The 16,746-nt window shown below is 34.0% G+C and overlaps 1 protein-coding gene across 6 annotated transcripts in view; it reads left to right on the forward strand.

The window, feature by feature from the left end:
- Positions 1–16,746, forward strand: part of IPO11 (importin 11) — a 106,543-nt gene that overhangs the window by 29,793 nt on the left and 60,004 nt on the right. For 5 of the 6 annotated variants that reach the window (XM_075019779.1, XM_075019783.1, XM_075019781.1 and 2 more), the window contains exons 10-21: positions 236–306; positions 1,699–1,891; positions 3,339–3,491; positions 3,756–3,799; positions 4,683–4,773; positions 6,230–6,277; positions 6,917–7,022; positions 10,738–10,864; positions 11,980–12,013; positions 12,194–12,234; positions 13,346–13,462; positions 14,846–14,959. In XM_075019779.1, coding sequence (XP_074875880.1) covers positions 236–306; positions 1,699–1,891; positions 3,339–3,491; positions 3,756–3,799; positions 4,683–4,773; positions 6,230–6,277; positions 6,917–7,022; positions 10,738–10,864; positions 11,980–12,013; positions 12,194–12,234; positions 13,346–13,462; positions 14,846–14,959 — 1,139 coding nt within the window. The remainder of the gene's footprint in view (positions 1–235; positions 307–1,698; positions 1,892–3,338; positions 3,492–3,755; positions 3,800–4,682; positions 4,774–6,229; positions 6,278–6,916; positions 7,023–10,737; positions 10,865–11,979; positions 12,014–12,193; positions 12,235–13,345; positions 13,463–14,845; positions 14,960–16,746) is intronic. The other variant, XM_075019784.1, reaches the window with a different exon arrangement.

The following is a 16,746-nucleotide window of genomic DNA, read 5'->3' on the forward strand; positions in this document are numbered from 1 at the left end:
ATTTCACTGCAGCTGAGAAACGGTTAAAGATTCCCCACCCCCCCACCCCCTAGTACTCATTACCTTGAATTTGACTTTGAATTTATTCTGCCATAGAACTTTTTTTCTGGCTACTGTAATCCCTGAACTACAGATAAAACAAGTTGTTCTCCAGCGTTATTTTTCAAAACTTAGCTATCCAGAAAGAAAAGGAAAGTCTGAAAAAATGATAGTTGTTAAATATCTGATTTACCAGGTAGAAGTATAAGAGCAGAAAACGTATGCAGAGATCGTCTAGAAAAGACTATAATTCTGTTCACTAAAGTGGTAAGTAAATTCTCCGTTCAGTTACTGAATAGTTTACCATTCTGGAGGAGCAGTCCCTATTCAGATATGTATGTGCCTTAAAGCCAATAGGTTTCAGATCTTGTAATAAATGGGAGGTAATGCAACTTAAAACTTCTTTGTTATGAAATATATTTTTTAAATTTTTTTGAAAAAAAGGGCATCTGTTTACTCATGCTGGCAGAAGTTGTAGGAGTGAAGAATACATTTCCTTAGCTCAAACAATTAAATGCACTTCATAAGTAAATAATTTAGCTAGGATTTTGCTCAAAAAAGAATACTGGAATTTTTGCTAAAACAAATCCTAACATCAGCATTGATGAATAAAGAAGAGATAAACTTGTCATCCTGTCTTTTATAAGTAGTTAGATTGCTGTTTCTAAGGCCCTGTTAGTTCTACTGGATAACTGGCCATTTTTAGTTTATTGAAAGAAAATGTAACAAAAAACTCTCTTACCCTCTGTCTTTTGTATTATATAATACATTTGGAGTTGTCAGCTAATTCTGTGCAACCATTAGTTGCATATATTATCAGAAGGTATTTTTAGCATTGTCACTTGCTCTGTTTTTAAAAGATGTAAAACCTACAGAATTCATGTTGTTTTCAGTTTCTATTTTGGAGCCATGGGTCTTATTTAAATATTCAGCCTAATTATAAAAAGTGGGAGGCACCTGTCAGTTTCATCAAAATTGAACTGGAGGTGCTCTGACCCAATATTTTTAGTCTTTGTCATAGCACTTCTTACTTTGAACTAATAAGCAAAGTATGTGAGGCATGTGCATCTTTTTTCATAAACCTGAAAATAAAATACACTTTAATAGATAATCTACCACGTGTAGAAATTCAGATGCAAGAATTTAGGCATTTTTGCAGTAGTAGAGGAGACTAAAGGAATTGACAAGTGCATTCTAGACCACTAGTAGGAAAAGCTAAGCTGAAGAAGCAAAAGCTCATACTGCAGTAGAGAGGGAGAAAAAAAGAATAAAAAGTTATTTCCCTCATGCCTCTTTTACTTACAATAATTCTTATAGGGATGAATTACTTGCTAAAATGTTCAGGGTTTTAAGTGTGGCTGATACGTTTTATATGCTCTGTTGCTAGCAAGCTGGTCTAATTTAAAATGGGTGTTGTTCCTTAAACGTAAAAAAAGATAATTTTGAACATGAATCAAGAATTTCAGGGCAAAATAATGCTTCATTAACCATTGATACTGATCCCTTCCTAATTTCCTGTCTGTGTTCAGTTTTCCTTTCTACAATTTTATATAAATTGGCACTTGTTTTTGATAACTAGTTTATGAAAGTATTTAATAAGACTTGCACAAAAAGTGAATTTATTTCTCTTTCTTGCTCTTCTACTTCTTTAATTTTTAGCTTTTGGACTTCCTGGATCAACATCCTTTTTCATTCACCCCTTTGATTCAGAGGTCATTGGAGTTTGCTGTAAGCTATGTTTTCACTGAGGCTGGTGAAGGAATTGTATTTGAGCGGTTTATTGTACAGTGCATGAATCTCATTAAGATGATTGTAAAAAATTATGCATACAAGCCATCCAAAAATATTGAAGGTACTGCTGCTATTTACTAAAACCATTTTTATATCTTGAGAAACGTTTTGCTGGTTGTTCCAAACACTAAAACTCCTTTAAGACTTTCTTTTGAAGCACTTAATGTTTTAATAGTTAGTAATGTATGCTTCTGTCTCTATAATGATAATTCTTATTTTGATGATTAAAGCATTAATATATATAGACATTGGCTTGCTAAAGTAGTTTTAAATACACAAGGAACATGAATATCTCTTTGTTGATTGTTTTAGTTTTCATTGAACCAATTTTAAAAAATATTGAGGTATGTAATTCGGTTTATTTTCATCAAATGGTTTGATGCATCTTTCCCTTGAGAAATATTTGGGAAAAAAATTTTTTTTGTTCTTTTTTTTTTTTTGCTGTAATTAACTAATACCAGTACTCTGAAATACAGAAACAGTGAATTTGACATGCAGTTGAATATAAAGCAGTTTATATGTTCTGCTTGGTCGTACTGTTTCATTCTGAATCTTCATACACTGCTCTGTGTACGGATAATGAAAAATAGAATTGAACTGTATTAAAAAAACTAACTTTCCGCTTTAGTTTGGCATTTCGCAATGACTAGATAACAATAAGCATTGGGAAAAAAAGTTTCATGAGCTTACTGGTATGTGTCAGGAAGATTACATAAACCCAGCATTTAAAATTCTTCAAAATATTATTATATTTCAATGTTACTCTATTGTTTTATAATACATTAGAATGTTCTAAATCCACTGATTGTTAACAGCAATTTCTACTTGCAAAAGTTCATAGTTGTGTTTGAATTTTTTAAATAGAAATGTGGTTACTTAAGACAAGAAGAATATAGCACATTCTGATAAAAGCTATAGCACTTGACTTTTTGAGAACTGGGTGATTAAAGAAAAATTAAAATAGAAAATTTCTTTTTCTTAATTTATGATATACAGCATTTGTGTTGGTTGTATAGCATACAGTACTTGGTTTTATTGCTGCTTTCCTTAACCAATATTAACTCCTAAAAAATCCATGTTATTTTTAAGATTGTATTTGGATAAACACTCTGAATAGGTATAAATGAAACTTTCTTTGGGTTCTATGTGTTTTTAAATTCAGTAATGCTAAATAAAAAACCCAATCAAAAAACCAGCAGGTAAACAGTTTTTCTTTTAATCTACATAGTAGCTGAAAAGCATTATAAATACTTTGTGAAGCCCTAATGACCCTTCAGTCTAATTGTGCTGTTAGAGAACCCTCTTAAGAGTAAATTAATTTGGGAATTCGCCTTGCTTAAAGAAAGTATACTACCTGAAAGTCTGTTATGAAAGTCTGCTACAAAAATATATTTGTTTTTTTCTGAGAAGAATTTCTTATCTATTGATTTCTTTCTAATTTTACTAAACTACTGTTTGATCATTAATCCACTTAATTGTAATTTGGAATTTTCTGTGTTTTATTTCAGATAGCAGTCCTGAAACTCTTGAAGCACATAAGATAAAGACAGCGTTTTTCACATATCCAACACTAATGGAAATATGTAGGAGATTAGTCACCCACTATTTCCTGCTGACAAAGGAAGAATTAACCATGTGGGAAGAGGACCCAGAAGGCTTCAGTAAGAAACATGTTGTGTAGTTGGTTGCACTTTATTTAGATATTGATAGTAGAGGTTCATATCTGCATTGCCTCTACAAATTGCTTACTGCAATATTGGCTGTTTTATTTTCTGCAGTCTTGTTACATGGACAAATATTCCCTCTAGAGATTGTTTTCATAACAAGAGATTTCTCAGTACTCTGATACCCACATATCTAAATACTAAACTTTATTCAAACCATAGCTGAAATAATACTTTTTCCTTTTCTTTGTGAAATAATAGCTGTAGAAGAGTCAGGAGGAGATTCTTGGAAGTACAGTCTCAGAGTAAGTCTTTCAATTTGAAACAAAACCATTCAACATTTCTGGATGCATTTCTTGATAGTCTTGTAACCAAGAGATTATATTTGGTAGAAAGATAGGCTTGTGCTTTTCAAAAAAATCATTAAAGAAATTCATTAGAATTAGTATAAATTAACTTTATTCCTTTATCAATGTTCAAACATGCTGGAATACACTGGAAACTATACAATTCATGTTTTAGGAGGGAGGGAAAAGGAGTTTGCTTCAGCATTTGTCTTGTGTAGTATCTGATGGTGATTAAACCCAGTAGAAGTTGTCTCTTCTTTAAGCCGATAACTGGTATTATCACTTATAACTTTGTTAGTAGACATGATGAATGAAGAAAGTTTCAGGTGCATCTATATTAACATTTTAGTTCAGATCAAAAGTATGCTGTTGTAATGAATCTCCCAGTTATCACTGCAGTGGTTTGCTTTGCAGGGAGATCTCAAAATTTATTTGCTGGATTACTTTAATTCTAAAACTAAAAAACCCAATCCCGTGCGTCTAGTATGTTCCAAGTGCAAAAGGGTATTCAAAATCTAATCAAATCCAAGAGCTAATCCAAAAAGAAACCATGACATGCCTACAGTGTGGTCACTGGCTCCTCAACACCAGCTATTTTGCTCCACAAATCCATTGTCCTACTGCAGAACTTGACTGATATAGATACAGCCATCAAACTCTAGCAAGAGTTAAGCATACTGTATAGTAGTAAGAGTGGTATAATAGTAATTTTGCTACAGTATATTGCATTTTAAATTTTGAACTTTGGTGCGAGGTATTCAGCACTTAAAATCTTAGCGTAAAATGTGTTTTAATTGCCTTCATTTTGATAGGTTCTAAAACAAATGTTTTAATTTTTCAGCCATGCACAGAAGTTCTTTTTATTGATATTTTCCATGAATATAATCAGACTCTTATCCCTGTGCTTTTAGAAATGGTTCACAGTCTACAAGGTAAGTTCTTTAAAAAATAAATGAACTGTAAAATGTAGAATTCTTTACATTTGCTTTTGTCAACCGTTACAACAATTCTACCTTGTTTCGTATAGTGCATTCACTCTGTGTTTTTGAAAGGACATGTTAATATTTTAAAAGTATTTCTAAACCTACCATAAGGAAAATGCAATGTTTACCTAGTAAGAGGAATTCCTAAGGATTCTTTACTTTTTGTCATAACTATTTTAGATGACTGACAAAGATGGGGGCATTTTTACCTTCATGATGTGTCAGGCTTTCTTGAGAATGGTCGACAAGCTTTATAAATTCTGTAGGTTGTGTTTTACTGGGAACTTCCTGTTGAAATGTTGCAAGGCAGTTTATGGTAATTCTGCTGTTTCTCTGCAAAAATCCTGGGGAAAGAAAAAATGTTAGAAGAAAAAGTTCAAGTTATGCTGTCACTTTGGAGAGTCTAGAGGACTTTCCAAATCTGAAGAATCTGCTTTAGAAATTTAGTGGTTTTCTGTGTGAAGACTGCAGTCTTCATAGACTGAGGAATGATTCAAGTTTTAATTGTATTCTATGATTCTCTGCCCCCAAACTAAGTTTTCTCGTGGCCTTGAAAGTCAATGAGTGGTAGCTGCTGCTTTGTTTTCCCTGTCATTTCAGCTTAGGTTGTTTCCCCAGGTTGTATCTTACCTGACTTAAAATATTTTATATTTGAACTTACCAGAACAGATCAGTATGTCCTATTAAGTAGAAATAAATACTCATTTTCTGAGAGTGGCTTCTGACTTCACAGAGTCTCTTCATAAAATACTTTGTGTACGTAAGTTTCAGGATGGCTTGCTGTGCTGTGATACTGGGAATGGTAAAAGGTTCCTTACAACAGGGTTGACAGTTATTTTGTTTTCCAAGAATTATGGAAGTTAGTACCTCCGTGCTAAAAGGTACATGTACACTTTTCTTTTCTCCTGAAGCCCCTAGTAGCCATTTCTGGATGTTTTCAACCTGAGAGTTACTGTTGGAAGTACTAGATGATATTAAGAATTCATTACTTCTTAAGATTTTAGAAAATCTTTACTTAATGCATTTTAAGTACACATGCACGCATGTAAGGTATATAGGAACTAGGTCTAGGACTCTCGGAAATAGTATCATGTGGTTGACATTTATCAGCAATTTGCAGGTTTTGAGTCTGTTCATTTAAAATACATGCTTCTGACTTGCATGTTGCTGTTAAAAATACTCACCTCTGAAGTCGTCAGTCAAAAATGGGATATGAAAGCAGAGATTTGATTTTAGTATATTCAACTGAAGAAAGTATCAAAACTGAAATAACAACTTGTGAATAAAACAAAAATAGCAAAGCCGTCTTAATTCACAGCATACTATTTAAAGTGTGTAAGTGCAAAGTTACTTGTGTTCTTTGTTTTAGTTATACTTTTTTCTTTATTTTAACTTTGTCTTGTAGGATCTACCAACATGGAAGATACCAGTGCCATACTGATTAAAGATGCTGGTAAATTAAATTTTACTTTACCTTTGAAGTAACAGAGCTGCTTTTGTGTATGTGCTTGACTTCTTAAAAATTATATGAAGAATTTGCAAGATTTTTTTGAGACATTTGGGAATTAGGATCTGAACCCTGTTTCTTCTTTCACTTGATGTCAGTCTTTACTTTTTGAAATGCTTTTGTAAAAATATGGCACTTTTTCCATATTTTTAATGAAACAAACCCTTAGACAGTCTCCCATATTGTCCTGTACTTTCCTGTCTGCAAATAAATGAGCTACAGTGCTTCCATGGAGATACTGTCCATTTTACAAGTGAGGAGATTTTATGGCAAAAGAAAAGAATTGTCTAAGACCTCTGGTGGAACCATTCTTGATGTTAGAATAAAATCTTCATTGTTCTTACCGCTTTTAACTATTTTCAAGAGTTTGAATTTTCTTCTGCAATACCTTTTTTACTAAAATTTCTTCCAGAGTTCCCTTCACCATGGTCTGATAATATCTTTCTTCAGAAAGATGTGCTTTAGTTTTCTTTTGTTTATTATGTTCAGGTTATCAAAAATGTTTTTTGAAACTTAGTCTGATTATTTAGTATTAAAAATTGAACATTTAAGCAAACAATAAGCATAACTATTGTTTTTCCCCAGTGTATAATGCGGTTGGACTGGCTGCTTATGAACTATTTGATAGTGTGGATTTTGATCAGTGGTTTAAAAATCAACTATTAGCAGAACTACAGGTTTCTCATAACAGGTAAACATCTTGGTTTGTTATGCCTTTTATCCTTTAAATATGAACTGTTGATACAAATCTAATGATATACAATGTCTAATAATTGCAGACTTGAAAAATACTCAATATAATAAACACATCCACTAAATGAGCAGAGGTATGAAATTCATATAGATAACTGATACAGTCACAGAAGTGACAGTGTTCCTGGCAGTTTCTGTTTATATTTAAATTACGGTGTGGTGGATACTTCCAGGGTTCTATAAAAATACTGTAAGTCTGTCCTCCTGCATATATTTGAGTTGACTAAACTTTCTCAGGACATTCTCCTTTGCTCATTTAGAGAAAGATGTTTAGGCCTCCTGAGACCCCAGAGCCCTTTAGGCAGCAAAGTTCAACTGAAATCTGTGGGAATAATCTCTGTAAAACTGTAGCTTAGCCAAAATAGTGCTTTATTCTTCTCTACTAGCTTAAATACAAGCCCTCTAGCACTCTTCAATTAATTTTGCCAGCAATAAAGTGGGGAAGTAAGGATTTGGGTTGTGTTGTAAAATGTGAATGATTGGAGGCTGGTTCTACATAAAGAGCCCATCTGCCATGGGTTTTCCTTCTCACCAAGGTCCCTGTCACTTGGATGGCCCTCACATGAGTACCTTTTTTGTTTAGCAACTATCACAGTATTTAGAAAGATCAGTTTTGGCATCTTGCCACAGACTGTCCATCTCTACAACTGGCTAGAAGACAGTGTTCCTCCCTGTTCCTCAAACTGTCCCACTTCCCTCAGGGGAAGTAGTGACTGCTATTGTACATGCTAATCCTCATCAGATGAGTTCCAAATCACCCTTTGACTCTGAATAAGTATGTCTTATTTTTCTCATCAGAGTCATTAGCAGTGACCCTAATGTCCTTTGAAGAATTTTACTACTTTTTTTTCACATTTGCAATTCTTCTTACCAGACATAATGGTTGTTTGAAATATAAACTAATTTGTTTGCTAATACCTTTCAGAGCCACTGTAAGTTGTGGTTGATTTTCTATAATGAGTTGCTAGCCAATTTCTTTAATTCCCAAATGCCAGTTATGAACACTTTTTTTACAAATACAGTTCAATTTCATGTAGAGTAGAAGATCCTGCTAAACTTAAAAATACTAGAATGCTTCTTTTATTACAATATACTTTTTAAAACATTAATTATTTACATTTGGTTGTATAACCTTTCTTCAGAGTCACAGAGTAATTGCCACAGTTGTTTACCTGGTGTTTCCTAATGTTTTTATTCTTTCTCATTAGTCTTTTTTTTTTTTTTCCCCATAAGACCTCAGCTTCATCTTGCTACCTAGCAGTGGCCAAGTATTCTAATGGTTAGGATAAATGTCAGAAGAGCAGGAAAAAATGAAAGCTCTTGTATATATTATTGATCCTTTGTTGTGCTGTACCAGCACCAATCTGTGAATAAAGCTGCCATGGTATTCGTAGCACATGCTGGCTTTGGCATTTTTATGCTGTTCATCCATATAGCATAAGTAAAACTGACAAAAGTCTTCTATGGTTGAAATAGATGTATTTACAGTTGGTAAGACAGCTACCTGATCATTTAGTTGACATTTATGATGTCCCAGGATGAAATTCCTGTGGGGACAGAAGCTTGCAGTAGAAGTCGTCCCGAAGTTTGAAGCCTTTTTTGCTTGAACTGCTTCTACTGCCAGCACCATTGGAGACCACCATTGCAACAAGGGAGATGGTGTTAGTAGTTTGAATGGAGTGCTGCTTTAATGATGCTTCAGGAATACGTATGCAGTTCAGATAAAGCAGATTGGAGGGTATGATCTGCTGTCCCGCAGAATGTCCCATGGTGATTAGCATGCTTATTCACAAACTGGTTCATGTTTGGGAACACAAACCTTTGTGTTGTCAACATTGACATAGTTTGGTGTGTTTTGTTTTCTTTGAATGTTTCAGTGTCTTTTGATAGTGAGTCTGTCAACCATGACCATACCAGTAGGAAAAATATGGAATTAATGAAAAATATTCTTAAAGACTTTTAGAAACATTGCATTGCCAAATTTATCACTTTCCATAATATTTAGTTTTGTACTGATTAAGGAGAAACTTTTCCGTAATATGAAAATAGTTTACTGAGTACAATTTTTTTGCATTAATTCAATCTTAAAACAATTTTTCCTGCAGAGAGAAAGTATCGATGTGACACTTAGTACTTTGGTATCAAGTAAGATACTTTTGACTTGAATGTCTGAATGCTGTCCAAACTACTTAAAGCTACTGTCCCATGACTATTGCAATAGAAGCTACCTCATTCTGGAACATGGTCACTTTTCCCATGTGAGCTTTAGGTCCAGGAGGCTCAATCTGCTTGTATTGAGTCAGTGTGTGCTCTTAGTGTTAAAGCTAACGATGTTCTAAGAGGTGAGCTTTTCGCACAAGTAGTGTCAGCAGATGGATATGTACTTATGTCATGGCATTTAAAACTTTTCTTTATGTGATAGTGGTTTGAAAACTATCCAATGCCAACCTTAAGAAAAGTCTCTTAGTTTTGTAGTATTCTGATTTTTCCAAGGTTATCTATCAGACACGAGCATTCAAAGAATAGAAAAAGTTGTATCATCACAGTTTCTGAAATAGAAGGATGTGTTAGTAAGGCAAGGTCTTGTGCAAGTCGTGCTTCAGCATGGATTGTTCATTCTTCACTGCCAGTCAATAAATCTCAAGCAATACTGGAATGTTACTCCTCATTAGCTTTGCGTTCCAGTTTAATGAACTGCTGTATATATGCTACTTCCACAACTTTCATGTTCTCTGAAGGTGTGCTTTGTTAATTATCTCATGGTTATGGGAATGTTTAATAAATAGCATTTATTAAATGTAAAGAAACCTCAGTAACTTCAGCTTAAATTTCTGTCTTGGTGGCTTGCACGGCAGAAGTTCATCAAATGAAAAACACATTTAGGATAAGGCAAAATAATTCGTTAGTTAAAATTCTGTGAATAGGGCTCCTCTTCCCTAACATTATATGTCTGCAAGTTAAACATTTAAATCTGAGCTACTCTTCCTGATCAGCTTTTACAATCAATGGAGAAGAATAGCAGCTCTATGGAATGCTTTTCTCAATCATTATGTTAGGCAATTCAGCTCGTTGTTCTGGTTCTTACTTCTTCCCATTGACGCTAAAGCTGTTTGATTGGTGCTCTTGTTGCTGCAGTGGTGCAAGACTAGGTGGTATCAGTTCTTCCTAAGAATAGTTTTAGACTGGTGACATGAAATAATCTGTCAGTTGCTGTGATGCAGTACTTAGGTTTGCATTTTTAAATTGTATCTGACCTAAAATTTTGAGCATAAAAGGAATGTCAAGAAAATTGCTGGAAACAATGGTGAAAGCAGTAGACACCATGATGGCAGTAATAAATGTGAGATTTATTTTTAGTTTCTTTTGTGGTGTGGTATGTGCAGAATAAACTGTATCTCTAGTGAGACCTTCAAGATACAGTCATTTAGGATGAAAGTCATCTTTTTCAGACTAAGTGGGTGTTCAGAATTTTGATGAAAAAGCTTTCTGTACCAAAGTTCTAAAGTTGGTCTTAACAAACTACATCTTTTAATAATTGTTTTGGGGAATAATGTTTTCCTAGTGATTCTTTGATTTCTTTTTCATCAAAGTATTCTGGAACAGCAAGTATAATGAGTTAATGAGTACAATTTTTTTTTCCCCTACTTTTAAAGATACAAACCAATACGCAGACGAGTAATTTGGCTGATTGGACAGTGGATTTCTGTAAAATTCAAATCAGACTTGAGACCTGTGTTGTATGAGGCAATTTGTAACTTGCTTCAAGACCAGGACTTAGTGGTAAGTATAAATAAGTAATGTTTTGGATTACATATTTGTTCTGTAAACACAGGTGAAACATAGATACCATACCTTGTGTGAACTTGATTGAGAATTTCATAACATCATACCTTAAAGTCTGTTGTGTCTTGCAAAAGATAACCTGTTGGGAATTGTGGGGGTGTTTAATTGTGGAGATGTTGAACAATAAGGTCAAAGACATGAAACAAGCTCTTAAGATGTTCGCTAGTGATGACTTTGGTGTGAAAATGAATGGCAGTAGCAGTAGTCTGTTTTTTGTAAGAAAGTTGTGAAGTGTCTTGAGATAAATAATTTATAAACAAATGAACACTTTGTGTAGATAAAACAGCGTTATTCTGTGACTAGTCCCTGCAGTATACAGTATTACTTAAGTATCAACATAGTTATCTGCTAGCAGAATATGATAAATGGCATTGGTTGCCAAGCTGATTGAGTACAATTCTGTGGTTTTAAGCTACAATTTCAGCTGAGAAGCTGGTTTTGCAATTGCTTCTTTTGTTTTTATTTTTAAACAGACCTAGCAGCCAACAAATAAAACAAACCTAGCTAGTTTGTTAGTTAAGTATTAGTAATTGGCAGTCATCAGTTATTTCTATGATTCCAGACAGCTTTAGCAGAGCAGGATGTGTTTCTGTGTCAATGTTGTGACTGTTTTCACTTAATGCTTTCTGAGCATTTGAATACCTACAAGGGAAGAAGATGCTAACTTGTTGAGTTTATTTGATTCTGTGCTTTTTGGGTGACGGCAAGCCATGAGATAATCCCAAGTTAAACTCCTTCTCTATTGCAAGAGTTTTTATCACAGGCTAGATATCTTCCTATTTAATTCTTTCTTGACCTTCATGAAGGTTTTGCTGGAGTAGTTTCTCCAGATGGTACCACTTTAGCAATGCCAAATAAAATGTAAAGGATACTAAAATGAAAGCAATTGAAAATGTTTGAATTGAAGTAACTACATTTCTTAGAGGATGACAGAACTCATAGAATGATGCAGCTGCAAAAACAGCAACTGATTTGATATTGTCAGAAATTATGTTGATAATCAAAATATTTAATGGACATATGCGTGGTGCTTCCTGACTTTCGTCTTTCAGGTCCGTATTGAGACAGCTACAACACTGAAGTTAAATATCCTTTTATTGGCAAAGCTGTTTGATTAGTTCTTAATTCAGAGTTACTGGAAAATAAACAATTTTAAACTTACTACCAAATTCTTCATTATAATTTTTGTGTATCCATGGTATCTTTGCTCATTTGAGTCTTGTATCCATCTACAATCTGTATTATTTTTCCTTAATGGTTGTCTACCTGTTGATGACTTCGAGTTCAGAACTGACCAGTTCTTACCGGTAAGAGCATCTTATCTGATGAACAGATAGATCCATAGAGGAAAGCAGGAAAAAAATATTTTCCACTTTAATTTTAAACCAGGAAAAAATAATTTCCAATTTCATTTTAAATCACACTATTTAGTAATCAGTATGTGTATGTTTGGGTTTTTTTTGTCTTTATAGGCCAAAATATGTAAAAACTCATACAGCTGCTGTTAAGGTTACTAAAGTGCAATATACAGGCAGGCAATTCAAAAAGTATTATGACTACTACAACTTTCTAGTGTTGTGTTTAGTACTATATATACTATGTATTACCAGATGCTAAGTTTCTTCATGCTAAGACAACGTGAATGATGTCCTTAACAAATACGTCTCTACATCAATGTGACTTTCCAGTATGCCTGTTTCACACAGTACTTTCCAACCTGCTGTTTCACACACATATTAAATATAAGTGTGTGGTTAAAATAGTGCCTTAAAAACATAGATTTTCTTGGTCTCCTATATTTGTGTTCTTTACAGTGGTCACTACTATTGTCATTAAGTAAACAATGAAATATTAGGTATAAATGCAGCAAAAATTTATTTTGATCACTCAAATGTAGCAGGTGCTTTTTCTTCTCATTTCGTTATGACTTCCGTGTTAATTGCAACTTTCTTGAGAACAAAGAAAAATGTAGAGTGCATCTACACTGTAAACATTGGAATTGTTTAAGGTGTCTTTTTCAGTTCAGTAAATTTTATCTACTGAACCAAAAGCTCGAAGATGGTACCTTTGCTTTGACCCTAACAAAGTGCTCCTTCTGGAGAGATGGCTTTCAGCTTTATAGTATTTTATCTGTGAAGCCATGTTTAACACTTGCCAAAACATGAAAATGATTTATGTTCAAACTGATCGCGTTTGAACTGTTACATAAAAGTGTATCTGAATTTTTTTATCTTGTTTAGGCAGTGATTGTCTAGTGTGTGTTTTTCCAAATGAAACTGTAACATTTTGCACACTTCATAAGTGTCTTTCAAGGTTCATAGATGTCTTAGAGTTGTAAGCATACAGGAGAATCACCAGTTCATGTCACTAGTTGTATTTTGGATGGTCTAATCTGTAGTTGTTTTGTTTTTCTTTTAGTATCTGGAATCCATGTTTACACTGCTTTTTCAGCTGCTGCAGGAAGTAACGCAATGTGACACCAAAATGCATGTTCTTCATGTTCTGTCTTGTGTGATTGAAAGAGTCAATATGCAGGTATTTCTTTACAGATTTCAGTGTTAGCTTTGTACTAAGAACACAGAGGAGGACTTGATGTTTTTGGCTTATATGAAAATAGTAGAAAAATGTCATCGATTAATAGACTGGTTATTGTTATGGTAGGTGCCTGCATTGTTTGCAGTACTTGGATCTCTAACTTTTCAGGTCTCATTTATCTTTTGTGTAAAATGTTCTTGCTCAGTTACTATTCTTTATTTACTGTCTATTTTTTTTATTGACTCATCTTCTAGAGTACAGAAAGATTTTCACTGCTTATCTTACTACATTTCTTGCAATTGTCTTTTTTAATTGTAATTTATTCTACTTATCTTCTATCTGAACTAGAATTTTATTAAATCTTAATATTAAAAGATGTTTTGGGGGACAAAATGCTTCACAGTCCTACAGACTGTGCAGTTAAACTTGTAATCTCTCATTGGCACTGATACAGATCACAGTTGCCTATACAGCACTCTGCGTAACTGTATGAAAAGTTTCAAGTTCCCTGAATTTTCACTACTTCCTTCTTAGTGTTAAACTATATTCTTCAGCTTATACATAAAGAAATTGAAGATGTTTTTGCAGAATTAAAAAAAAGAATTGTTGACTGTTCTTGTCTCAGGTTTTTTTTGCAGTATTACTGTATTAAGGACAGAGATAATGCATGGTTTTGAGTTTATCTCCTCTTTCTACAAGTAATCCTGTCTGAGAGCCAAATTAAGCTTTCCTAATTGGCCCTTGTAGGAAAAGTCAGCATGGCAGCAGATTTCCCTGTATTTTAGATCAGCTAGAGAAGCAGCAGAAAAAAACAAATTAACAAAGAACCTTTGAGTCTGTTTAGATTAATTCCTAATTAAATACTATAGAAGACAGATCAACCTTTTAGTATTGTAGAGTATCATAGAAAAAATTTAGGTTGGGACAAACCTCTGGAGGTTATGTAGTCCAACCCCTGCTCAAAGGGTGGGTAACTTCAGAGGTTATCCAGCATTATTTTTTTTTATGGGAACTGTTTTTGGTTTTCTTAAAGGATGCCATTATTTAGGAATCCTGTTTAAGTGAGGAATATATTAATATGAAAGTATCTCTGGTTATCAAAATAAGTATTTTTTCTATTTACTACTTAAGCCTGATTGCCATGCACAAACATTACCATAAGTAATATATTCTTTTCAAACCACTGTGCAGTCAGGAGTTACTTTAGCCACAGAGTATGGAATATGGTGTTTTAGGAAGAGGGAAAGAGGAGTAAATTAAAGCAAACCCTATTTTTACTGTGATGAAAGCAGCTCTTAAATATTTCAGAAATTATGCTTGGGATAAATTAATGGCCTTGTTTTTCACACATTAAGAAACAAATTTGTTTGTCCTGAACTTCAGATACGACCATATGTAGGATGTTTGGTTCAGTATTTACCACTCCTTTGGAAACAGAGTGAGGAGCACAATATGCTACGATGTGCCATTCTAACCACCCTAATCCATCTTGTCCAGGTAAGGGGTCAGAATCATAAATGTTGCCAGTATCTCCTACAGTTCTTTCTCCGACATGTCTACAAGTTCTCTGCGTGTGTGTGTGTGTGTTCATATACATATGTATATAGATATAGGTAAAATTAAGGTATGTTTTGGTTTTATAGGCTTATTTCTAGATGTTTTTCAGTCTTACAGTAAAGACATGGTTTTCTGGTAGTGGAGTTAAACATGGCTAATGTTAAGCACTTAACTGTTTTGTTTCCAGGGGCTTGTTCAGTAAAAGCAGTTCTGTAGGCAGATTTGCTTGTATTCTGGAGGGTTTTGGTTTTGTAATCTTGGAATTGAGCCTGCTTTAGTGACTTTACATGAAAGAGCTTGTTCTGGCTTCCTGTACTTCCCAGCCGACATTAGGAGTGTCGGTCTCTTCTTGCAATCATTGTGTATGGTTCAGACTTGGTTCTGCAGTGTAGCACATCTGTTTCCCCGTTGCTTGCTATTCAGCTCCCAGGGATGTGGAATTTCTTTTCTTTGCAAACTTTCTGTGAAGACAAGTCATTTTTAAATCATAGCCCAAGATATGGGCCACCACAACAAGTTTCACTTGGCCTCTTCTTTAAATTTGCATTTTAATTCAGATTAGTGTCAAATGTTCCTTGTTTAAATCATAACTTAAGGTTAATGTCTCCAGGGTGTTGTTGGCATTGACTAATTGTGATGAGTCATCTTTTTTATTTAGAATTCCAACCCTTTTATTGTTCCCATTTTCACCATTACCTTTCTACTGCATAACCTCTGGTACCTATTATGTCCTCTTGCAATGATTTCTGCAACCTTTTTATATAACATAAAGGAAAAAATAGCTTATTTCATCCCTTCCTAAATTTCCTAGCTTTTCTGATATTAGCTTCTGCTTTGTTCGTATGTTACATGAAACAGATAATAGCAGCTCTGAGCTGCCTGCTTTGTTATGTAACTGATTTGCATCACATGCTGTTATTTGTATGTCAGTCTCCTTCATTTTTTTCTTCTTTTGTGAATTTACTGTGCTCATTATTTTCTTTTTAGCTATACTTGAATATCTCTGCTTTTTAATGTCTGTTTTAAAATGGAATGGTCAGAACTATTAAAATATCTGTGAGCTAGGGACTACTATCACCTTACCTTTGTTTGTGACTGTGGCTTCTAAGTGCCATAAGTGATAGTAATACCAAGAATAGATGTGAACATAGTGATTCTCAGACTGTTGTTTTTCTGTAGATTTTTGTAGGGGTTTTTTTATATCTGTGTGTAGTAGGGAACTTTTCCTTTCCAGAATATATTACTTGCATTTATCAACATTAGGTTTCATTTGCCTATAGTTGTTTATTTAGCCAAGTTTGGTTAGTTCACTTAGTATCTTGCAGTTCTCAAAACTGAAGAAATCTGGATAACTTCTGATCTCAAATTTTGCCATATAACATTAATAGCTATGTTGACCAACTTTGTATCTAAAAAGAAGTTGCAGGTAATCTGTAGTCAGATAAATGAGTTTTGACCTTTTAGAATCATAGAATCGTAGAATCATTTAGGTTGGAAAAGGCTCTTAAGATCGAGTTCAGCCATTAACGCTGCCAAGTCCACCACTAAACCATGTCCCGAAATGCCACATCTACTTGTCTTTTAAATACCTCCAGGGATGGTGACTGATCCACTTCCCTGGGCAGCCTGTTCCAATGCTTGATAACCCTTCCCGTGAAGAGATTTTTCCTAATATCCAATTTAAACCTCCCCTGGGGAGAAGAGACCGACACCAACCTCACTACAGT

Source organism: Buteo buteo, chromosome Z (genome assembly GCF_964188355.1).
Source record: "Buteo buteo chromosome Z, bButBut1.hap1.1, whole genome shotgun sequence".
Lineage (NCBI taxonomy): Eukaryota > Metazoa > Chordata > Aves > Accipitriformes > Accipitridae > Buteo > Buteo buteo.